Source organism: Theropithecus gelada, chromosome 5 (genome assembly GCF_003255815.1).
Source record: "Theropithecus gelada isolate Dixy chromosome 5, Tgel_1.0, whole genome shotgun sequence".
NCBI classification, from domain to species: Eukaryota; Metazoa; Chordata; class Mammalia; order Primates; family Cercopithecidae; genus Theropithecus; species Theropithecus gelada.
Genome location: NC_037672.1, coordinates 64,108,097 through 64,131,159, shown reverse-complemented (window position 1 = coordinate 64,131,159; position 23,063 = coordinate 64,108,097). Strand labels below are relative to the sequence as shown.

The window sequence follows — 23,063 nt, the reverse complement described above, 5'->3', positions numbered from 1 at the left end:
GAAAAGAAATGGAGAGGGCCAAATGTAGAAGACAGAACAGTTTAGAGACTGTTGCAGTAATCCAAATGGTAGGTGTTGGTGGCCTGGACTGTGATGGTTGTACCAGAAAGGCAAGAATAGATAGATACAATTCCCTAGGGAGAGTGAGGATTATAGAGTCAGGTGAGAAGGCAGTTTAGGACTGACCTCAAGGGAACTCTAACCTTTCACTATCAATTAAAAGAGAATAAGGAGGGGGAGTTGTTTCTATCTCATCGCCACGGGGTGGGAGAGATTTTGAGAATGAGTGCTGGATCAGAGAGGCTCAGTAGTTCAGGAAGTTCTGAGGGTCATTTTCTCTGAAGTAGCAAGTGAGGTTATATGCTAAGAATGAGGGGAAGAGAAATGTATTAATAAAGGAGATAAAATAATACACTTAGACAAATCGACTACAAAAGGATGGAAAATACAGATATCATGATCTAACTGTGCTGCTTAAATAGTGGTATTTAGTTTCTTTTGGTCTATAGCGTTTGATTTCTGTGGAAAATTGTAATTTCTGGTTGTTGTGACTGATAGTAGTAGTTTTGCTTGCTTGCTTTTTGTTGTTTGGTTTTTTTTTTTTTTCTTTTTGAGACAGAGTTTTGCTCTTGTTGCCCAGGCTGGAGTGCAATGGTGCAGCTTACTGCAACCTCCGCCACCCAGGTTCAGGTGATTCTTGTGCCTCAACCTCTCAAGTAGCTGGGATTACAGGCATGCACCAGCACCCTCGGCTAATTTTTTTTTTGCATTTTTAGTAGAGACGGAGTTTCATCATCTTGGTCAGGCTGGTCTCAAACTCCTGACCTCAGGTGATCCACCCGCCTCAGCCTCCCAAAGTGCTGGGATTACAGGTGTGAGCCACTGCACCCAACCTGTTTTGTATTTTTGAGACAGGGTACCTGTCACCCAGGCTGGAGTGGAGTAGTGAGATCAGAACTCACTGCAGCCTCAACTTTCCTGGCTCAGGTGATCCTGCCACCTCAAGCAATCCTCCCACCTCAGCTTCCTGAGTAGCTGGGACGACAACCGTGTACCACCACACCTGGCTAATTTTTAAATTTTTTATAGTGACGAGGTTCCACTCTATTGCCCAGGCTGGGCTCAAGCTCCTCGGCTCAAGGGTTCCTCCTGCCTCGGCCTCCCAAAGTGTTGGGATTACAAACATGAGCCACCATGACTGTCCTTGATTTTTTAAAATAGCAGATTGCAATTGATATGTTCAAGGTATTTTTTTGTTTCCCCAAGAGAATTATTATTTTGGGATCTTCCAAGGTTGTTAGGTTTTTGTTTAGTACAACTAGAATTGTTTGAAAGTGTTTGCCAAGCTTTGAATGGATAATTGCTTGTTCTTCATTTACCATATGATTTTTCAAGATAACTGGCTTCTTCAAAAATGTGGAGCATCTTTTAGACTGTTGTATAACAGTCTAGCCTGCTTAATTTGAGATTCTCGAGGACAGGAACTGGACCTGTTAGTCTGTTTCAGTTTTTCTTCCTAGCCATTGTAGCCCTTTGTGGCTTTGCTGCAAAGAATTCTCAGTGGCAGATAGGTCTCCTACACTGCTTCAGGTGTCACTCCTATATGTTCACAGAATTCACAGTTTTGGTGGTTATCTTGTACTTCAGCTTGGAAGATTAGAGATGAAATTGGCATATAGCTTTAATGACATTTGAGCTGATATAAAAAGGAGTAGACTGGGCATAGTGGCTCATGCCTATAATCCCAGCACTTTGGGAGGCCAAGGCTGGAGGAACCCTTGAGCTCAGGAGTTTGAGACCAGCCTGGGCAATAGGGTGGGACCCAGTCTCTACAAAAAACTCAAAAATTAGCTGGGCTTGTGATACACACCTGTAGTCCTGGCTACCCAGCAGGCTGAGGCAGGAGGATTGCTTGAGCCGTAGAGGTCAAGGCTGCAGTGAGCTGTGATCATGTCACTGGACTGTAGCCTGGGTGAAGGAGCAATACCCTGTCTGAAAAAGAAAAAGAGGAGTAGGCCTTGGAAAGATTTGGAGATGGTGCATCCCAGACAAATATAGCAATAAATGCAAAAATACTATATTGGCATGAGTGTGTGGAAACAAGTGATCTTTTCATTGCTGGTGGGAAATGTATATAGTACTGTTACTAAATGAGCAGTATTTATCAAAATTACAAATGTTTATATCCTTTGTCAGCAAATTCACCTCTAGAAATTCTATAAATATACTTGTGCAAAATGATGTTTGTATAAGGTTAGTTACTTTGCACTGTTTGTAATAGTAAAACATTACAAATGACCTAATGGTTGGTCACTGATTAAGTAAATTATATAGCCACACAGTGGAGTACTTTGCAACCTTAAAAGATAAAATCTTTTTTTTTTTTTTTTGAGACAGATTTTCACTGTCCCTCAGGCTGGAATGCAGTGGGGCAACCACAGCTCAGCTCACTGTAGCCTCAACCTCCTGGGCTCAGGTGATCCTCCCACCTCCATCTCCCAAGTAGCTGGGCCTGCAGGTGTGTGCCACCGCCATGCCTGGCTAATTTTTTGTTTTTTTTTGTTTTTTTGTTTTTTTTTGAGACAGAGTTTCACTCAGGCTGGAGTGCAATAGTGTGATCTCAGCTCACTGCAATCTCTGCCTCCTGGGTTCAAGCAATTCTCCTGCCTCAGCCTCCTGAGTAGCCACCACGCCCAGCTAATATTGTATTTTTAGTAGAGACGGGGTTTCTCCATGTTGGTCAGGCTGGTCTCAAACTCTGAGTTCAGGTGATCTGCCTGCCTTGGCCTCCCAAAGAGCTGGGATTACAGGTATGCGCCACCACGCCCGGCCCAATTTTTTGTATTTTTTTTTTTTTAGAGACAGGGTTTTACCATGTTGCCCTGGCTGGTCTCAAATTCCTGGAGTCAAGAGATTTGCCCACGTTGACCTCCCAAAGCGCTGGGATTCCAGGCATGAGCCACCACACTCGGCAATAAAATCTTTATAAACTGATATGAAATGATCTCTCAAATATATGCATGTACACACACCTTTATGAAAGGCACACATAAAATCTCATCTACATCTCATGTATATATGTGTGTATGTTTGTGAAAATAGGCTGTAATACCTTTAGGTGAAAAAGCAAGATGGAGTAGTGATTAGAGTATGCTACCATTTTATAAGAGGAGGAAAATATATTGGTACCTATATGTTAATATATGTATCTAATGTTTCTAAAAAGATACATAAGGTATTGCTAACATGGGAGAGAAGCTGGGGGCCAGGTATAGGAGGAGGACTTTACTTTTGTAATCTTTAAATAAAAACATATTTGTAGTATTTACACATGCAAAAAAAATAGGTAAGATATAAAGAAGAATAATAGCTTGAAATTCTAAATACTCGCTATTAAGCTTTAAAAAAAATAGAACATTACCAATACCTTCAAAGACCTGTGTACCTTTTTCTTATTTCTTGCAGCTCAAATGCCCCACTTTGTTCTTATTTTCAGAAGTACTTGGGCAACTGTGTTAATGTCTTATCTATTGTAAAAATGAATAAATAAAATAAATTATTTAAGAAATTTCGGGATACATATACATATTCGCTAATAATAGAGCTAACATACTCTGATGAATATGAAATTGATTAAGTTAAAAATAAATGAAAACCCCAGAGCCTTGAGAGGCTGAGGAGGGAGGCCCACTTGAACCCAGGAGTTCAAGGTTATAGTGAGCTATGTTCATGCCACTGTACTCCAGCCTGGGTGACAGAATGAAACCCTTTCTCTAAAAGAAAAAAAAAAAGATAACACAGTTCAAATATTAGATGTATTTACCTGCTTTTAGTTTTAAGAACTGTGGTTTCTATTACACTTTTTTTTTTTTTTTTTTTTTTTGAGATGGAGTATCGCTCTGTCGCCCAGGCTGAAGTGCAGTGGCGCGATATTGGCTCACTGCAACCTCTGCCTCCTGGGTTCAAACGATTCTCCTGCCTCAGCCTCCCAAGTAGCTGGGACTGCAGGTGCATGCCACCACGCCGGCTAATCATTTGTATTTTTAGTAGAGATGGAGTTTCACCGTGTTAGCAAGGATGGTCTTGATCTCCTAACCTCGTGGTCCACCCGCCTCAGCCTCCTAAAGTGCTGGGATTACAGGCATGAGCCACCGCGCCTGGCAATTATTATACTTTTAAAAGAAGGATTAAGAACCACAAAATGTTGAATGTTTTCATTTTGAAAATACTGATTTTTAAAATTAAAAAATTATGAATATAATGATTGTTTAATGTTAATATTTTATGTGTTTTTCCTTTCAAGCCTTGATACATCATCAAAGGCATAGCCTTTCCAAGATGGTTTATCAGACATCAGTTTGTTCTTGTTCTGTAAACATTCAAGTGCCCAACAGACATTTTGCTGCTGCTGCAAAGTAAGTATTTTTTTTTAGTTATTATTTCATTTGTTATTTAAATTTTTTAAAAAAGCATGTTTAGTTCCATAAAGATTTACAAGGACATATAGTCGTAAAAGTTTATTATTTCTGCTTTGTCAACCTTATAGTCCTGAAGGAAAGATAAGACATAATAATACTTAACATTTATTGAACACTGATGTTCAATAACTAACTTATTCCCAACAGCAACCTTATGAGGAAGCTATTGTTATTATGCACATTTTACAGAGAAGAAAATTGAGGCACTGGTAGGTTATATAACTAGCCCAAGGTCAGAGAGCTACTAAATTTTAGAGCTAGGATTTGAATCCATGGAGTTTATTCCAGAACCAAAGCTTTTTCCTGTATGCTTTCACTGCCTTTTTAGAACAGAACCCACTGTCTGTTGCAATTAATGAATTTTAATTAAGGTGTTCTCTCTGTGTCTGTTTCTTTCTGTTCTTTAAATTACATTTTTTCCTTTTAGGCACTTTTTATACATCATGTATTAGAGGATTATCCGTACTATGATTACATAGTAAGATTTCAGATTTGCATAGTATATATATTGGGTATAAATTTATATTATTTTGACTTGGCACGGTGGCTCACATCTATAATCCCAGCACTTTGGTAGGCCAAGGCAGGCAGATCACTTGAGCTCAGGAGTTCGAGACCAGCCTAGCCAACATGGTGAAACCCCGTCTCTACTAAAAATACAAAATTAACGGGCACTGTGGCTCACGCCTGTAATCCCGGCACTTTGGGAGGCCGAGGCGGGTGGATCACAAGGTTGGGAGTTCAAGACCGGCCAGGTCAAGATGGTGAAACCCTATCTCTGCTGAAACTACAAAAATTGGCCGGGTGAGTTGGCAGGCACCTGTAATCCCAGCTACTCGGGAGGCTGAGGTGGGAGAATCGCTTGAACCTAGGCAGCAGAGGTTGCAGTGAGCCGAGAGCGCACCACTGTGCTCCAGCCTGGGCGACAGAGTGAGACTCCATCTCAAAACAAAAAACAAAAAACAAAATTAGCTGCACATAGTGGTGTGTGCCTGTAATCCCTGCTACTTGGGAGGCTGAGATAGGAGAATCACTTGAACCTGGGAGGCAGAGGTTGTAGTGAGCTGAGATCACACTACCGCACTCTAGTCTGGGCAACAGAGGAGACTCTGTCTCAGAAATAAAATAAGATAAGATATATGTAAAGGAATGAAATGTGTTCTCTCAACTTTGTATTTCCAAGAGCAGGAACTGGTTTCTTTACAAAAAGCTCTAGATAATAATAGTTAAAATTTATAGAATGCTTCCTTTGTGCTAGGCACTATACAGAGCACATGGCATATATTCATTTAAATTTCACAACACCCTGTGAAGCGTAGATACTATTGTAAGTGTTTCACAGATGAAGGAATGGAAGCCCAGAGCTTAAGTAATACGTTGAAAGTTACACAACTGGAATGTGTTTGAGGAAGGATTTCTGCCTAAATTTTCTGACTTTAGAACTATCACACTCTTCATGATTAGTATATAATAATAGAATCATTGGCTCTGGAGGATAGGGTCTGCAAAGCAAATAGAGTTCCATGTACAAAGATCTTACTTTATGATGAAATTTGTTAGAATACAGTCCTTAGGTTATGGGATACCCAAAATGAAAACTAAAGGGTGGAAAGTTTTTGCTGACTGTAAATTTTTGCTTAATATATTCTTATTTCTGTAAACTTAATTTAATATCAGGCAACTGTGCCTCAGTTGCCTCTTATTTAGCATACTTTGTTGATCATCTGCCGTAGGCCTGGCACTGTGCAAAATGATGATATGAAGATGAACAAGGCACACATTCTGTTTCTCTGTCTTTGAGATTTTCACAGTGAACTGACAGCAACATAAACAATTGCTTTTTGTTTTAAATGAATTAATTAAAATGAGTTAGTTAACTCTGAGTAGATAAAAGATAATTCATGGTAAAAGATAGAAGATATTCATGGTAAGCATAGTATGCATGAAAATTGGTCTTCCCACCCCATCCTTTAGCCATTTGTAATGGTCTGTGCATATATAAGTACATGAATATATTATTTGTTTTTTACATAAATGGTAGTGTAATATACACCCTGTTTTGCATATTGCCTGCCTTTTTTTTTTTTTTTTTTTTTAGACGGATTCTCACATTGTTGCCTGGGCTGGAGTGCAGTGGTGCGATCTTGGCTGACTGCAACCTCCACCTCCCGGGTTCAAGCGATTCTCCTGCCTCAGCCTCCTAAGTAGCTGGGATTATAGGCGCCTGCCACCACGCCAAGCTAAGTTTTTGTACTTTTAGTAGAGATGGGGTTTCACTCTGTTGGCCAGGCTGGTCTCAAACTCCTGACCTCGTGATCCACCTGCGTTGGCCTCCCAAAGTGCTAGGATTACAGGTGTGAGCCACCGCACCCGGGCCTCCTGCATTTAAGTTAGCAATATATCATGGAAATAGTTTCATGTGGAGCTGTCTAGTCATTTTAACTGCATTTCATTGTGTGAAATGTAGTAGTGCATAATTTATGTAACTATTCCCCTATTGATGCACATTTTTCTTTCCAATCTTTTTCTATTACAAGTGATCATGCAAGTGAATAATCATGCATATAGATCCTGTCAAATATAATGAATATGTCTGTAGCATTAACTCTGAGAAATAGAATCATTGGGTCAAAAGATGTGTGTATTTATAATTTTGATAGGTAATACCAAATTGCCTTCATAGAAATCTTGCCAGTATTTTTACCAGCAAGTATTATTGGACTGCCAATTTTCCCATGTATAGTATAGTCAAATTTTTTTATCTTTGACAATTTGATAGGTAATAAATAGCATCATTATATTTATATTTCTTTTATTATTAATGAGGTTGTATACCTCTTCATATGTTTAAGAGCCACTTTTTTTTTTTTTTTTTTTTGAGACGAAGTTTTGCTCTTGTCACCCAGGCTGGAGTGCAGTGGTGCAATCTCGGCTCATCGCAACCTCTGCCTCCCAGGTTCAAGCGATTCTCCTGCCTCAGCCTCCCGAGTAGCTGGGATTACAGGCATGTGCCACAAGGCCCGGCTAATTTTTTTCTTTGTGTTTTTAGTAGAGATGGGGTTTCACCATGTTGATCAGGCTGGTCTTGAACTCCTGACCTCAGGTGATCTGCCTGCCTCGGACTCCCAGAGTGTTGGGATTACAGGCGTGAGCCACCGCACCTGGCCCATTTATATTTTCTTTACTGTGAATTTTCTGTTCATGTCCTATTCTAATTTTTTGTTGTTATTGATATGTAGAAGCTTCTCTATATATTGTTATATACAAATATGATACTCATATGTTATGAACTAACATGTCTGTGATATAACTTCTGATTAGTATGACTGTTTTAACTGTCATATTAGAGGATTGGATCAAGTACCGTGTGATCACAGATGGAATGTCAATTCTATATAGGAAAGAGTAGGGCAAGAAGTATTTGATCTAGGTCTTGAAAGATAGAATTTTGCAGGGGGCAGAGTGCGGTGGCCCAGCACTTTGGGAAGCCGAGGCGGGTGGACCACTTGAGGTCAGGGGTTTAAGACAGCTTGGTGAAACCCTATCTCTACTAAAAATATCAAAAAATTAGCTGGGCTTGGTGGCGCATGCCTGTAGTCCCGGCTACTCAGGAGACTGAGGCACAAGCATCGCTTCAACCTGGGAGGCGGAGGTTGCAGTGAGCCAAGATCGCGCCACTGCCCTCCAGCCTGGGCAACAAATTGAGACTCTGTCTTAAAAAAAAAAAAAGGAATTTTGCAGGGGAATTGGTTGAAAGGTATTTTGGTAGTGCAGAGACAGGAAAGTGAGTGATACAGATAAAAACATAACTGATTTGGTTTGAAAATAAGATGAATAGGGAGATAACAGAAATGTAGCAAGAAAGGAGGCTTCCTTTGAGTGTGAATAGTGCCTGGATTCTTTTTGTTGTTAAGTTGCTGGAGTACTGCTTGTACCAGTTTACATCTCCACTTAATAATTAGTGAGGAGTACATGCCTAACAACCTTGGATCCCATCAATCTTCATTTGTGTTTCTTCACTGTATTTCTTTCTTTTTTTTTTTTTGAGATGGAGTCTGCTCTGTTGCCCAGGCTAGAGTGCAGTGGCATGATCTCGGCTCATTGCAGCCTTCACTTCCCAGGTCCAGGCGATTCTCCTGCCTCAGCCTCCCAAGTAGCTGGAATTACAGGTGTGCATCACCACACCTTGCTAATTTTTGTGGTTTTAGCAGAGATGGGGTTTTACCATGTTGACCAGGCTGGTCTCGAACTCCTGACCTCAAGTGATCTGCCCGCCTTGGCCTCCCAAAGTGCTGGGATTATAGGTGTGAGCCACCAAGCCCAGCCTCTTTACTGTATTTCTGGCTTATGCCTTTTGCCTCTTTTTCTGTTGGGCTTCGTCTTTTTCTCTCTTCTCTGTAAACATAGTTGTTTATTAGGGATACTAATTATTTCAAGACTATTGTATCTTTAAATGTTTTCCTTTATACCTTAGAAATGTTTCATTTTGTCTACCCCAAGTTCTATTCCAGTATGGTTTTAAATGTGCTCTTCAAAAACCTAGAAAGCATAGAACAAGAAACATGCCTACTCTTAAAAAACCATGAAAATTTATAAGCAGATGGTTTTTTGCATGTCTGACAATAAAAGTTACTTAGTAGTTTGATGAGAATCATAGTATTCATAATTTTAGTTGTAGCTTTATTGTTTCATGTACTGACTCTATAATATACTAAAAAATGTTTTTTTTTTCGTGGCTAGATTTTGTTTTTTATCAGGATCTGAATGGAGTAGAGGGGTATGTGCTAGCTTCTCTTGCCTCTGTCGTTCTGGCTCTCCCCTCTCCCCTGTGTGTGTGCAAGCATATATCCTCTATTTGCCAGTAACAGATCCTGATTTTTAAAAAGGCCACTAGGTTGAGTCTGGTTTTGTTTCTTTCTTGACAGTGGGTTTTTTTCTTTTTCTTTTCTTTTTTTTTTTTTTTTTTTTTTTTTTTTTTGAGGGGAGTTTTGCTCTTTTTGCCCAGGCTGGAATGCAATGGTGTGATCTTGGCTCACTGCAACGTCTGCCTCCCGGGTTCAAGCGATTCTCCTGCCTCAGCCTCCCGAGTAAGTGGGATTACAGGCGTGCACCACCACGCCCAGCTAATTTTTGTAGAGATGGGGTTTTACCCTGTTGGCCAGGCTGGTCTCGAACTCCTGACCTCAGGTGATCCGCCTGCCTTGGCCTCCCAAAGTGTTGGGATTACAGGCATTAGCCACCGCACCTGGCCTGACAATGGGTTTTTTTCTTGCTTATGTCAGAGGTCTGAATGCCAGATATGTCGTGTAGGGACTGAAGTAAATAATATTTACGCCTGCAAACAGGCATGCCCCTTCATCTGTCAGAGCATTGTGTCAATCTCGTCAGAAGCTGAGCTAGGTTTTGGTTTTGTTGTTGCCATGGTTACCAGCTTCAAATTTATATAGTTTCCTTGTTCTTAGGTTGGGGGCTGGGTTGCTGGAGGGTTTTTCTCAACCGTTCCTGTTCCATGCTCAGTTTTCTGCATTCCCTGTGCAGCTGTGCCTCAGTGGCGGGGATGGGGTGGAGTGGGGTGGGTCACTCTTTTGCCCCCTTCCCTAGCAGTAGACTTCTATTCCTGGTGATGGGTAGTGGGAGGGAATTTTTTTTTTTTTTTTTTTTTTTAATAGTAAATCTAGCCCTACTCTTAAGTAGGCCCAGTGCAGCTGGACCTTGGGGTTGGGGTTTTCTCAGCATTTCTGTTCCTTCTCTTCGTGGCACGACTAATCTGTTGCATGTCTTATGGGGAAGTTTCTTAACCATTCCCTAGCTGGATTGGTACAGGATACTGGGCTCAGGACTATTTCCTGCCCTGCTCCCAGTGGGTAGAAGTGTTGTAGGTTTTTATCTTTCTCCCTTCCACCGTGAGACACAGTACGTATTTACCTGTGCCTTTTCCTGTGTGCCTGCAACCCTCGGGGGGTGGGGGTGGGGGCGCGCTTCTAATCTTCTGCTTTGCTCCAGTCTTTCCTAGGAGCACCTGGTGGGAGGTATGTGGAAAATGGCCTGTGAATTGAGTGTGAACTCCCTGTATGCCTGGGTCTCCCAAGAGGTTTATACTGTCACACTAGTCCTAAAATTTTAGCTGATTGTTTCTTACCTGCTTGCCTTTTGTGCTCTGGCACAAGAGAGACTGTGGTGGGAACTGGAATGTGGGACTGACTCTGCTTGGATTTCAGGTTATTTGCATTCAGTCTCACTCTGTCATGGGTTCAAGAAAAGTTGTGATTTTATCAAGCTCTTTCTCATTGTTAATGGTCTTTCCAGCTTTTACATTTTAAGTGGAAACAGAACTTCTGCATTTAGTTTAAAAGGTAATGAGTAAACCAGCATCAGAGATATTAGTGCATTTATTTGATTACACTAAGAAATAAGAATTCCAAGTATTTCCATTCCATTAATATGCCTTAGGCATTTTCTCTTTAGTTCTGTTTAGTTCATTTTAGTTTGACAGAGGTTGTACGAATTTCCCCCCACTAATGTCTCAATGTAAAGGATTCTTCAGCCTTGGAAAGACTTGGATGGGTCTGTTGGGGTCACAGATTTTCAAAGGCCTTAAAGTGAACTTTATTATATCTCTGATTTTTAAAAATCATATTTTAGGCCCAGCACTTTGGGAGGCCGAGGTGAGCAGATCACAAGGTCTGGGGTTCGAGACCATCCTGGCCAACATGGTGAAACCCTGTCTCTACTAAAAATAGAAAAACTGAGCTGGGTGTGGTGGCAGGTGCCTGTAGTCCCAGCTACTTGGGAGGCTGAGGCAGGAGAAATGCTTGAACCCGGGAAGTGGACGTTGCAGTGAGCCCAGATGGCACCACTGCACTCCAGCCTGGCAACAGAACGAGACTCCATCTTAAAAAAAAAAAAAAAAAAATCATATTTTATGGGCATAACCGTGGAATTTCATGTTTTTGGAGTTAGGAGACAGATGAGGCAGGGAAAAAGTTATTGCTTGTGTGCAGTCTCTTATTACTCTTTTAATCTGTGTGGTTTAGTTACCTAGGTAACTACAGCTAAGTTCTATTCTCTTTGATTCAGACTGCCAGGTGTTTGTGCTCTACCTTCCCAAAAACCTTTCTAGTAGGATTTATTGTATTCTCTGAGAATCACAGTATTTAAGTGTTCCTGATAGAGCTTTATATAATTGCATGAATAACAAAGTTCTTCTGAATGTGATTCTTACGAATAAAGATAGCTACATTTTGGAAGGCCATGGAAAACAGGCAACAGGTCTGTTAGATTATTGTGGAAGGAATTTGTTAAATTGCAGTTCTTTTTTTAAGAATGCATTTTCCTGAGAGTCCTATTTGATCAATGTTACTATGTTACACTTTTTTTGTGTTTACAAATATTTTCACTCAACCACTTTAAATATTTTGTGAAACAAGGTCCAAAGTATAAATAAATTGCAATATACCCAACTCAGTCTCTTTATGCAGCAGACTTTCATTGAGTTTTGCAAATACTTATTAATTTAAAAAGTCATATTTCAGCCTTGGGGAATATCAGATTAATTGTAAATTAAATGTATAGGTTCAACTATGATTGAAAATTTAGTGGCGAATTCTGCATTTATGTAAAGTAAGCCTGGAGGCTACAGCTAGAACATTTTGTTTATTTTAAATAGGAGAATTTATTCCTAAAACAGGCTCTCCAAAATCCTTCTGTTGGCTTCTCTGCTGCTTTGCTAAATATAAAGTAAAAATATGGTTTCTCCAGTTTGGAAGGTTTCAGGATTTTGTGGAGTACTTCCAAGGTAGCTATTGAGATGTGTTGTATCCATTTACTTGGGCACTTGCTTAGACTTGTCATCAGTCCAGAAGGACACCTGTGCCCCATTACAAATAAGCATTGTCATTATCTAATATTCTGTTGAATTGCTCATTAGCTGGGAGGGTACTATTATTAGTGGTGTTAGTAAGGATTTATTGAGTACTAAAAGTGAGAATGGAATTATACGTTGAATTGGTTTTTGAGGTCTTTTTAAAAAAAATTGTTTTATTGTCATCCATTTCTTTCACATCAATTTTATAGGACCTCATATTCATTTTCTTCCAAAACAAATTACCATCTCTGCCACAATAAATTACCAGAAACTTTGAGTCTTAAAACTACACAAGTTTTTCATTTCACAGTTCAGTAGGTGAGCAGTCTGACATGGATCTCACTGGGCTAAAGTCAAGGTGTTGGCAGTTTTTTTTTCTGGAGCCTTTAGGGGATAATCCATTTCCTTGCAATCCCCAGCTTCAAGAGGCCACCCACATTCTTTAACTTATGGCCCTCATCATCCTTCATCTTCAAAGCAATGGTTGGTTGCTTGAATTTCTCTGGTGTCATTTTCCCATCTCTGTGTGATGCAGTTGGGAAAGGGAAAAGACTCTCACTTTTAAGAACTCATGTGATTAGATTGGGCCCACATAGATAATCTAGGATAACTCTCCATCTCAAGGTCTTTAACCTTATCTTGTCTGCAAGGTCGTGGTTTTTTGTTTTTGTTTTTGCTTTTTTTGCCATGTAAGGTAATATATTTACAAGATTTGGGAATTAGGATATGGGTCTCTTTGAGGCATTATTATTCTGACTACCACAGAACCCGAACATCTTTCCAGAATACTATTACACTAATTTAAAACTTTTATGGTTAGAAGAGTATAGGCATGATTTGAATTAATGCTGAGAAATTTCTTCAAACTCTTATCTGCCATTACCTGTTGAATATATTTTCTTAGATATTTTGTAAGCACCGTGTTAGCTTTTGCTATGTAACAAACCAGTTATTTATCATTGCCCACATATCTATGGGTCAGCTGACATAGGCTGGGTTTGATGGATGTCTCTGATGACCTTGGCTGGACTTGCAGTGCATCTGTAAGTTTGCAGGTCAGCTGAGAATTGTCTAATGTAGCCTGGGGCTCTGTGGAGGCAGCTCTGTTACACATGTTTCTCATCCTCCTACCTTTGAGCTAGCCTAGGCATGTTCTTCTAATGAAAATGGCAGAAATGCAAACATGAAAGTAGAAACATGTGAAACTTCTTTTGGCCTAAGCATAGAGCAGGGAAACTGTCATCTTTGCTTTATTCTGTCAGCCAAAAACAGTCACATGGCCAAATAAAGGGGCTGGGAAATATACTCCTCCTCTTTAGTGGGAGGAACAACAAAGTCATTTAGCAAGGGGCTTGAATGGAAAGGAGGTAAGCACAAGTATACATATGTAACAAACCTGCACGTTATGCACATGTACCCTACAACTTACAGTATAATAATAATAAATAAATTTAAAAAAAAAAAAAAAAAAAAAGAATTGGGACCAATGATATAATTGACCCCATACTCAAACTTTGTATCCCCCAAACTGAACTAATCTCTGTGACTACCTCCTTCACCAGAAACCTGTTTTGCCTTCTTTATTTATGATCTTAGTTAATGATTCTATTCTATGCCTAGTCACCCAAGCCAGATACCTAGGAAGTATTTTGGAGTCTTCGTTTTCTGCTTTTCCCATCTTCAATATTTATTTATTTATTTTTTTGAGACAGGGTCTCACTTTGTTACCTAGCTGGAATGCACTGGCATAATCATAGCTCACTGCAGTCTCAGACTTCTGAGCCCAAGTGATCCTTCCAAATCAGCCTCCTAAGTAGCTGGGACCACAGGTGTGTACCACCATGCCCAGCTAGTTTTTTTAGTTTGGTAGAGGCAGGGTCTTGCTATATTGCCCAGGCTGGTGTTGAACTCCTGGCCTCAAACAGTCCTCCTTCCTTGGCCTCCCAAGGTGCTGGAATTACAGGCGTGAGCCCTCGTGCTTGGCCCAGTATTTAGCTTGACAATTATTCTCTAATCTGCCATCTTTTCCAGTCTTATTACTGTTGCTACTCTGGTTCAGGTTCTCATATCTCTGAAAAGAAAGGGAGGGAACAGACTCTCAATTGTTTTCAATCCTACTTCCTTCAGATCTATCTCTTATGTTGCAGCCGGAATACTCTGCCTAAAATACAGATGTCACTCCTATTTAGTGACTTCTTATTACCTCTAGAGGATGCCCCCTATGCTGTCTTTTCTAATCTCATCTTCCACTCTTGCCTGCCTTCTCTTTTACCGTTTTAGTTCAGAAGTCAGCAAACTTTGGCGAGTGAGCCAGTCTTGTTTACCGACTATATTTGCACTACAGTGGCAGCGTTGAGTCATTGCAGCAGAGAACATATGGCTTACAAAGCTAAAACGTTTACTCTTTGTCCTTTACAGAAAAAGTTTGCCAACCCTGCTCTAGTCATGTAGAACTTATAATAGCTTCCTTCTTACACTATTTTATTTTATGCCTCAGTACTTTTTATTATGTTGTTTCTTTACCTGACTCTTATTTTTTAAATAACAGCTTTATTAAGCTATAATATAATTACATATCATACAGTTCACCAATTTAAAGCGTGCAGTTCATTGGTTTTTAGTACGCTTACAGTTGTGCAGCCATCACTGTAATCAGTTTTAGAGCATTTTCATTGCTCTCCCAAAAAACCCCATGCCCGTGAGCATTCACTTCTTGTGCCCTAACCTCCTCTTCTAGCACTAGACAATCACCACATCTACTTTTCAGTCTCTTAGGTTTGCCCATTCTTGATATTTGGTGTAAATGGAATAATATGTGGGCTTTTGTGACTGGCTTCTTTCACTTAGCTTAATGTTTTTAGGGTTCATGCATGTTGTAGCATTGATCAGTATTTCATTCTTTTATTAATTGCTGATTAATGTTCTGTTATATGGACATATCACATTTTATGTATCCATTCATCAGTTGATAGATATTTGGGTTGTTTCTGCTTTTTGGCTGTTATGAATAATGCTGCTAAGAGCATTTGTGTACTAGATTTTGTGTCATATGTTTTCACTTCTTTGGGTTGCTGACACTTCCTTATCCATTAAGAATTGACTTTGGGGTCATTTCCTCTATAACTTTTCCCTAGCCTCCTAGGCTGGATTGAATGTCTTTTCTGTCAGGCTCTGATGATGCTCTTGTATCACTACATAATATTGAAATGACCTGTTAGTATGTCTTTCTGCTCTACTCTTCTGTAAGTTTCTGGAGAGCAGCGTCAGTGCCATAATTCAACTTATTCTTAACTTCAGACATTAGAAAAGTTCACTTCATGTTTGTTGAATTAGAAAAACTGTAAAGCAATCTATGCTTTTGAATTAAAATATAATTCATCCTTTTTTTCTCTCATGTTCATTGGCTTTTTAAAAAAAAAGTCTCTTAGAATGTATATTGACCTAACTCAACTTTATTTTCTTTTAAGGTCTGCAAAGAAAACAAAAAATGTTGCTAGAGAAAAAACACCAGATGAGAAAAAAGATGAAATAGAAAAAATAAAAGCATATCCCTATATGGAAGGCGAACCTGAGGATGATGTCTATTTAAAACGGTTATACCCGAGGCAGATATATGATGTGGAGAAAGCTGTTCACTTACTTAAGAAATTTCAAGTTCTTGACTTTACTGGTCCAAAGCAAAGTGTTTATCTTGATTTGACACTGGATATGACACAGGGAAGGAAGGTATGTAGAGTCTATGGAAATAAGTTTACTTGTGAACAGTGGCTCTATGAATTGGTGTTTCTTTATTTTATTTTATTTTATCTTATTTTATTTTATTGTTATTATTATTTTTGAGACAGTGTCTTGCTGTGTTGCCCAGGCTGGAGTGTGGTGGTATGATCTCAGCTTACTGCAGACTCCACCTCCCGGGCTCAGGTGATCCTGCCACCTCAGCTTCCTGAGTAGCTGGGACTACAGGTGTGTTCTACCATGCCCAGCTAATTTTTGTACTTTTAGTAGAGATGAGATTTCCCCATTTTGCCCAAGCTGGTTTTGAACTCTTCGGCTCAAGCACTCTGCCCTCCTTGGCTTCCCAAAGTGCTGGGATTACATGCATGAGCTACTGTGCCTGGCCTCTTAATTTTAAAAATTACTGCCTCTCATAATTTTTCGAAAACTTCATGCTCTTTCTGTACTTTAGCATGAAAAATATGTTTGTTCATTTAAAAATTTTCCAAATATAAAATTTGTTGAAAACACTCTAGAGAGTTAACATAGATTTCCTGTTTCCCCTAAGAGTCACTAGTATAAATTTCAACAAAAGTAGTGTTAAAATTAATTGAGGTATCACTGTAACTTTGAAAAGTGACTTAAACTGTCTAGGTGACATGTTTCTTCTCTGTAAATGAGGGCTCTGAATTAGCTCAGTGTCCTTCAGATGTGTTCCTTGGGGTCCTGGTTTGAGACTTAAGTTTTCATAGGTGGGATTCCAAGCTCCTCACTCTTGCTTCAACCGAAGCTTCTCTGCTTTATTTGTTTATATACTGAAATTCAACAGAGTACTATTGGTTGTAAAACTCTAAATTAGAAGCAGGAAAGACATTAGCTTAATATTAAGATCTATTATATAGCCCTAAATCCCTAAATTTTATAAGCTTCTTGCTTAAGAGTTCTAATTTTTTTAGAAATGATTTTAATTTTTATTCTAAAGATGTCTCTTTTTTTGACAAACTAGAATGTGTAAGTTTTTAAATGTAATTTAACAAGCTCAACAACAGCAATGCTAGAGCACCTAGGAGGAGGCAATACAACGCAGTCTTAAGAGCACAGGCTCTGGAGTCCACCTGCAGTACAGACCGGAAACCTGCTTCATTGCTTTTTGAGTTTGGGTTTCTTTACTTCGTGACTTTGGGTTTAATGCTTAACCTCTTCAAATCTCAGTTTTTTCATCTCTTTCTGAAAGGGAATAAAAGGTCAAGGATTAAACGAGATAATACCTGTAAAGGACTTAGTATGTGCTTAATAATAATAGTCAACTTTTACTGAAAAATTTTCTGTATACCAGATACAATGCTAAATGTTTTGCATGTGTTTTCTCATTTAATTCTATAATAATCTCGTAAGAGGAAGTTGAGGCATAGAAAGTGAAATAACTTGCCAAAGGTCATAGAATAGGGGGCAAAGGTAAGATTTGAAGCAAGGCCTGTCTCATTTCTTTGTTCTCATTTATTAGAAACAGTTTATAATAGCCATGTTACAATTTTTTATTTTGTATCAGAGTGTTACTGTTCTTTTATTTTGAAAATTTTGTACTGTTCAAGATGATCACTTTCTCAGTCAACCATTAGTGTAGTTCAAAATGATGTTTTGTAGCACCACAGGCTTCATTTCATACATGGAAGCTGCTTGTAAACTAGTGACATTGAAAAGATACTATTGCCTTCCTAAGGCTTTTTTTTTTTTTTTTGTTCTTCATAGAGTGCTTATACAACAAGCCAGTATTCCACAGGGGATGCTATTATTGCGACTGCTTACCATTGAGAAATTTGCTGAAACCAGTTGTGACATGTTAATGGCAAAGGAATGCCAGTCCATAAAACTAAGCTGTATGACTGATATAAAGTATACTTAAGAATTTGTCCCTCCAGGCCAGTGCAGTGGCTCACACCTGTAATCCTAGCACTTTGAAAGGCTGAGGCGGGCAGATCATCAGGTCAGGAGATCGAGACCATCCTGCCTAACACAGTGAAACCCCATCTCTACTAAAAATACAAAAAAAAAAATTAGCCAGGCGTGGTGGCGGGTGCCTATAGTCCCAGCTACTCGGGAGGCTGAGCCAGGAGAATGGCGTGAACCTGGGAGGCGGAGCTTGCAGTGAGCTGAGATCACGCCACTGCACTCCAGCCTAGGTGAGAGAGCAAGACTCCGACTCAAAAAAAAAAAAAGAAAGAAAGAGTTTGTTCCTCCTTGTCTGCAAAGAAATCCCCAGGAGGATGTTTCTACTCAAAATAAGGTTTTTCTAAAAATATTGATCTTTCAATCAGTTTTATTACGGGAACAACCACCTTTTCTTCCAAACCTTAAGGCTGCAACAAAACTTTGGAGGGCCTAGAACTTGTTTCTCTGTAAAGTCTCCCTAAGAGATCTAGGCCTCAGGCCTCTATAGTTTCTGGTCAAAATGACTGGACAGATTAGTTTAGAGGTCCTGTAAAATCTCCACCTATATTAGCGTGCCTCAAATGCATGCCATTGTTTATTTAGGATTTTCCAATTGACTTTCTAAATAAATCTGAAAGTGGTGATGGTCTAGGTTATTTCAAAAATAGAGTCAACTCAGAAGATCCCTTTAGGCTTGACATTTTGTCTTGGGTTTAGGGTTTACAATTCCTGATAGTTTCAAGCCAGTGATGGCAATTGGGGGTGACCTACTGGGCAGATCAGCTGGATATTGTCTATTGTTCAGCATGTATAGCTGTATTCATGTCTCCCTGATGGTGTCAGAAGATTACATGGGTTTAAAACAAATTTAATTGAAGGTAGCAAACATTTATTATTCATCAGATGGAAAGCATTGTACTAGTGCTGGGGAAGATGTTATGCAAACACATTTCATAATATTTGAGAGACTGTGATGAATGATGTAGAGATAGAAGCCAAGTGGCATGGGATTATGAAGCTGGAAAAAGATTTTAGTTTTTTATTCTCAAAAAAATATAATCTTGAAAAAGTTTCTTGAAAAAGAAACATAATCTCTTGTGCTTTAAATTGTAATCGATGAATAGTAATTCATGAATAGTAATCAATGAATAGTTCTGAATTAATGGAAGAACATAGAATAGAATCAGAACACTGAAAACAAAACATGTCCGTTCTTGTTTTATATAGAGTATGTGAGAGACAGAAAAGATTAACTTTACATAATTATTTTTCCTTGTTGCGTGTTTAGAAAAACGTGGCGCCATTTACCAGTGTTCTTAGTTTGCCATACCCATTTGCTTCGGAAATCAATAAAGTTGCTGTATTTACAGAGGTAAGTAACTTCCATCAACTATTTATATCATTTAATTTTTTTTAGAGGTCACTTAATTATTATTATTTAGAGATCACTTAATTATTAACCAATGATTAGCACCCTGAATAAATGGAGTTAGAGAACATCCTAACATTCACCTAGTCCTATTTTCCCCTTTTGGAGCTCAAAACAGTTAGATGATTTGTTTGAGGTTATGTTATTAGCTTGAGAAAGAGCTAGATTAGAACATTAGTTTCATCATTACCAGAATGCTACATTATGTTTCTTACAAGAAACTGAAGAAAAGAGTGGAATTTATCAATTTATCCTACTAACTCCTGCTTTATGTTCAAACTTCCCTCCCCAAATAACAATAAGATGATTTTAAATCAGTGGAACCATTTAGTGCTGTGGTGCCTTAGAAACCACAACTTTTAAAAGAATCTAGTCTTTTTTTTTTGAGACGGAATCTTGCTCAGTCGCCCAGCCTGGAGTGCAGTGGCGCAATCTCGGCTTACTGCAAGCTCCACCTCCCAGGTTCATGCCATTGTCCTGCCTCAGCTTCCCGAGTAGCTGGGACTACAGGCGCCTGCCACCACACCTGGCTAATTTTTTTTGTATTTTTAGTACAGAAGTGGTTTCACCGTGTTAGCCAGGATGGTCTTGATCTCCTGAGCTCGTGATCCGCCCGCCTTGGCCTCCCAAAGTGCTGAGATTACAGGCGTGAGCCACTGCACTCCTAGCCGAAAGTATCTAGTCTTTATAAAACTGTCCTGTATTTATAAATATTTGTTTCTAATGTGTTTATGAATTTCTTTTTTAATCATCCACAAACTATAATTGTTCTGAATGTAATATCCCTGATTCTTTTAATTGAAAAGTGATGCATTCAGTTCTTTTTTGAGACAGGGTCTTGGTCTGTTGTCCAGACTGGAGTACAGTGGTGCAGTCATACTCACTATAGCCTCAGACTCCTGGGCTCAAGCAATTCTCCTGCCTGCCTTAGCCTACTGAGTAGCTGGAACTACAGGTGCTAGCCACTATATGGCAGGCTAATGTTTTTTCTTTTTTGAGATGGAGTCTTGCTCTTGTTGCCCAGGCTGGAGTGCAATGGCACAATCTCGGCTTACCGCAACCTCTGCCTCCCGGGTTCAAGCGACTCTCTTGCCTCAGCCTCCCGAGTAGCTGTGATTACAGGCATATACCACCACACCTGGCTAATTTTGTATTTTTAGTACAGACAGTATTTCTCCATATTGGTCAGGCTGGTCTCCAACTCCTGTCCTTAGGCGATCCGCCTGCCTTGGCCTCAAAGTGTTGAGATTATGGGCATGAGCCACCACGCCCACCATGGCGGGCTAATTTTTAAGGTTTTTTTTGTAGAGATGGGGGTCTCACTTTGTTGCTCAGGCTGGTCTGGAACTCCTGGCTTCAAGCGATCCTCTTGACTCAGCCTGCCAAAGTGTTGGGATTACAGGTGTGACTCACTGCACCTGGTTTGCATTTTCTTTTCTTTTTCTTTTTTTTTTTTTTGAGATGGAGTCTCACTCTGCCACTGAGGCTGGAGTGCAGTGGTGCAATCTTGGCTCACTACATCCTCCCCATCCTGGGTCCAAGGATTCTCCTGCCTCAGCCTCCTGAGTAGCTGGGACTACAGGTGTGTGCCACCATGTCTGGCCAATTTTTGTATTTTTAGTAGAGACAGAGTTTTGCCATGTTGGCCAGGCTAGTCTTGAACTCCTGACCTCAGGGGAGCTACCCACCTCAGTCTCCCAAACTTCTGGGATTACCAGTGTGATCCAGCCACGTTTTCTTTTTTTTCTTTTTTTTTTTGAGACGGAGTCTCCCTCTGTTGCCCAGGCTGGAGTGCAGTGGCCGGATCTCAGCTCACTGCAAGCTCCGCCTCCTGGGTTTACGCCATTCTCCTGCCTCAGCCTCCCGAGTAGCTGGGACTACAGGCGCCCGCCACCTCGCCTGGCTAGTTTTTTGTATTTTTTAGTAGAGACGGGGTTTCACCATGTTAGCCAGGATGGTCTCGATCTCCTGACCTCGTGATCCGCCTGTCTCGGCCTCCCAAAGTGCTGGGATTACAGGCTTGAGCCACCGCGCCCGGCCCACATTTTCAATTAAAAACAAAAGTACAATTAAAGTACAAATTAAATTAAATTTGTACAATTAAAAACAATTTGTACTTTGAACTATGATACAACATACTTCAAAGCAGACTGAACGTATTTAAAATTAATGACTGATGTTCAAACTGTGTGTTTTGGTAGAATGCATCAGAGGTCAAAATAGCAGAAGAAAATGGAGCTGCATTTGCAGGAGGCACTAGTCTGATACAGAAGGTACAGTGTTGTTTTCATGTTCATTAGGTATAGAGATGATTCTCTTATCTTTGCCATTCTTTGATTTATTATATGTAGAACACTAGTCTCATATGTTACAATAAATAGTAGGTCTTTATAAGAGCAGGAAAAAAATGTCCAGCCTTTTTCAGTTTCAAAATGAAGCTAGGAGAAAATGATCCAGACAGTCTTATTTTGTGTGTGTATGTGTGTCTGTGTGTGTGTGTGTGTGTGTTTGAGACAAGGTCTCTCTCTGTTGCCCAGACTAGAATATGGTGGTGCAATTATGGCTCACTGCAGCCTTGAACTCCTGAGCTCCTGAGCTCAAGCAGTCCTCCTGCTTCAGCCTTCTGAGTAGCTGGGACTAAAGGTGCATGCCACTACACTCGGCTAATTTTTTGGTAGAGATGGGGTTCTTGCTTGTTGCCCAGGCTGGTCTTGAACTCTTGTCATCAAGAAATCCTCCTTCCTTGGCCTCCCAAAGTACTGGGATTACAGGTGTGAGCCACCACACCCAACCTCAGATATTCTAATATTGATTATATTTGACTTACATTATTGTGATGATGATGATGATTATTATTAATACTATTTTTTGCTTGCTTCTTTTTTGTCTACGAGAGTTTTGTGGATAGATAGGAAAGGGCAATGTGACTCTGGTTTTGAATGTAAGGTTTAAAATGAAATCCAAAAGGTTGCGTGGATTTCATTGATACCCATGGACACCTCTGTTCATGTTTTGAAGATCAAATATTTGTGTTTTTTTTTTGGAGTGAAGGTGTAATTCACTTAGTAGATCATAAAGTATGGTATCTGCCCTCTATAATGTTGGTGCTTTTGGTTCCTGTTAATTTTTAGCTCCTAATCCTTTCAGAGTGGCATAGGCTCAGTATGGTAGCAACAAATGATTATATAGCCTGCCTTTAAAAAGTAACACAGCTTTGCTAGGTGCCGTGGCTCATGCCTGTAATCTCAGCACTTTGGGAGGCTGAGGTGGGCAGATCACTTGAGGCCAGGAGTTTGGGACCATCCTGGCCAACACGGTGAATCCCCACCTCTCCTAAAAATACAAAAATTAGCCAGGCGTGGTGGCACATGCCTGTAATCCCAGCTACTTGGGAGGCTGAGGCATGAGAATCTCTTGAGGAGTTTGTAGTGAGCTGAGATTGCGCCTACACTCCAGCCTAGGCAACAGAATGAGACTCTGTCTCCAAAAAATTAATAAATAAAATAAATAAACAAATAAATAAATAAGAAAATAATGGAGCTTGGGGAGCCGCTTTGAAACCAAGGACTTTTTTTTTTCCTTTTTAAGAGGTAGGAAGAAGAGGCATGGAGTTATTTCTGAAAATACAAAAGATTTTTCTTAGTGTTCT

General features: G+C 39.8%; 1 protein-coding gene across 1 annotated transcript in view; it reads left to right on the top strand.

Moving 5' to 3' along the window:
* The window catches only part of MRPL1 (mitochondrial ribosomal protein L1), a 97,334-nt gene that overhangs the window by 12,079 nt on the left and 62,192 nt on the right, over nucleotides 1-23,063 (top strand). Inside the window, exons 2-5 of the mRNA XM_025386242.1 lie at nucleotides 4,304-4,415; nucleotides 15,810-16,068; nucleotides 19,274-19,357; nucleotides 21,616-21,687. Of these exons, the coding sequence (XP_025242027.1) occupies nucleotides 4,304-4,415; nucleotides 15,810-16,068; nucleotides 19,274-19,357; nucleotides 21,616-21,687 (527 nt within the window). The remainder of the gene's footprint in view (nucleotides 1-4,303; nucleotides 4,416-15,809; nucleotides 16,069-19,273; nucleotides 19,358-21,615; nucleotides 21,688-23,063) is intronic.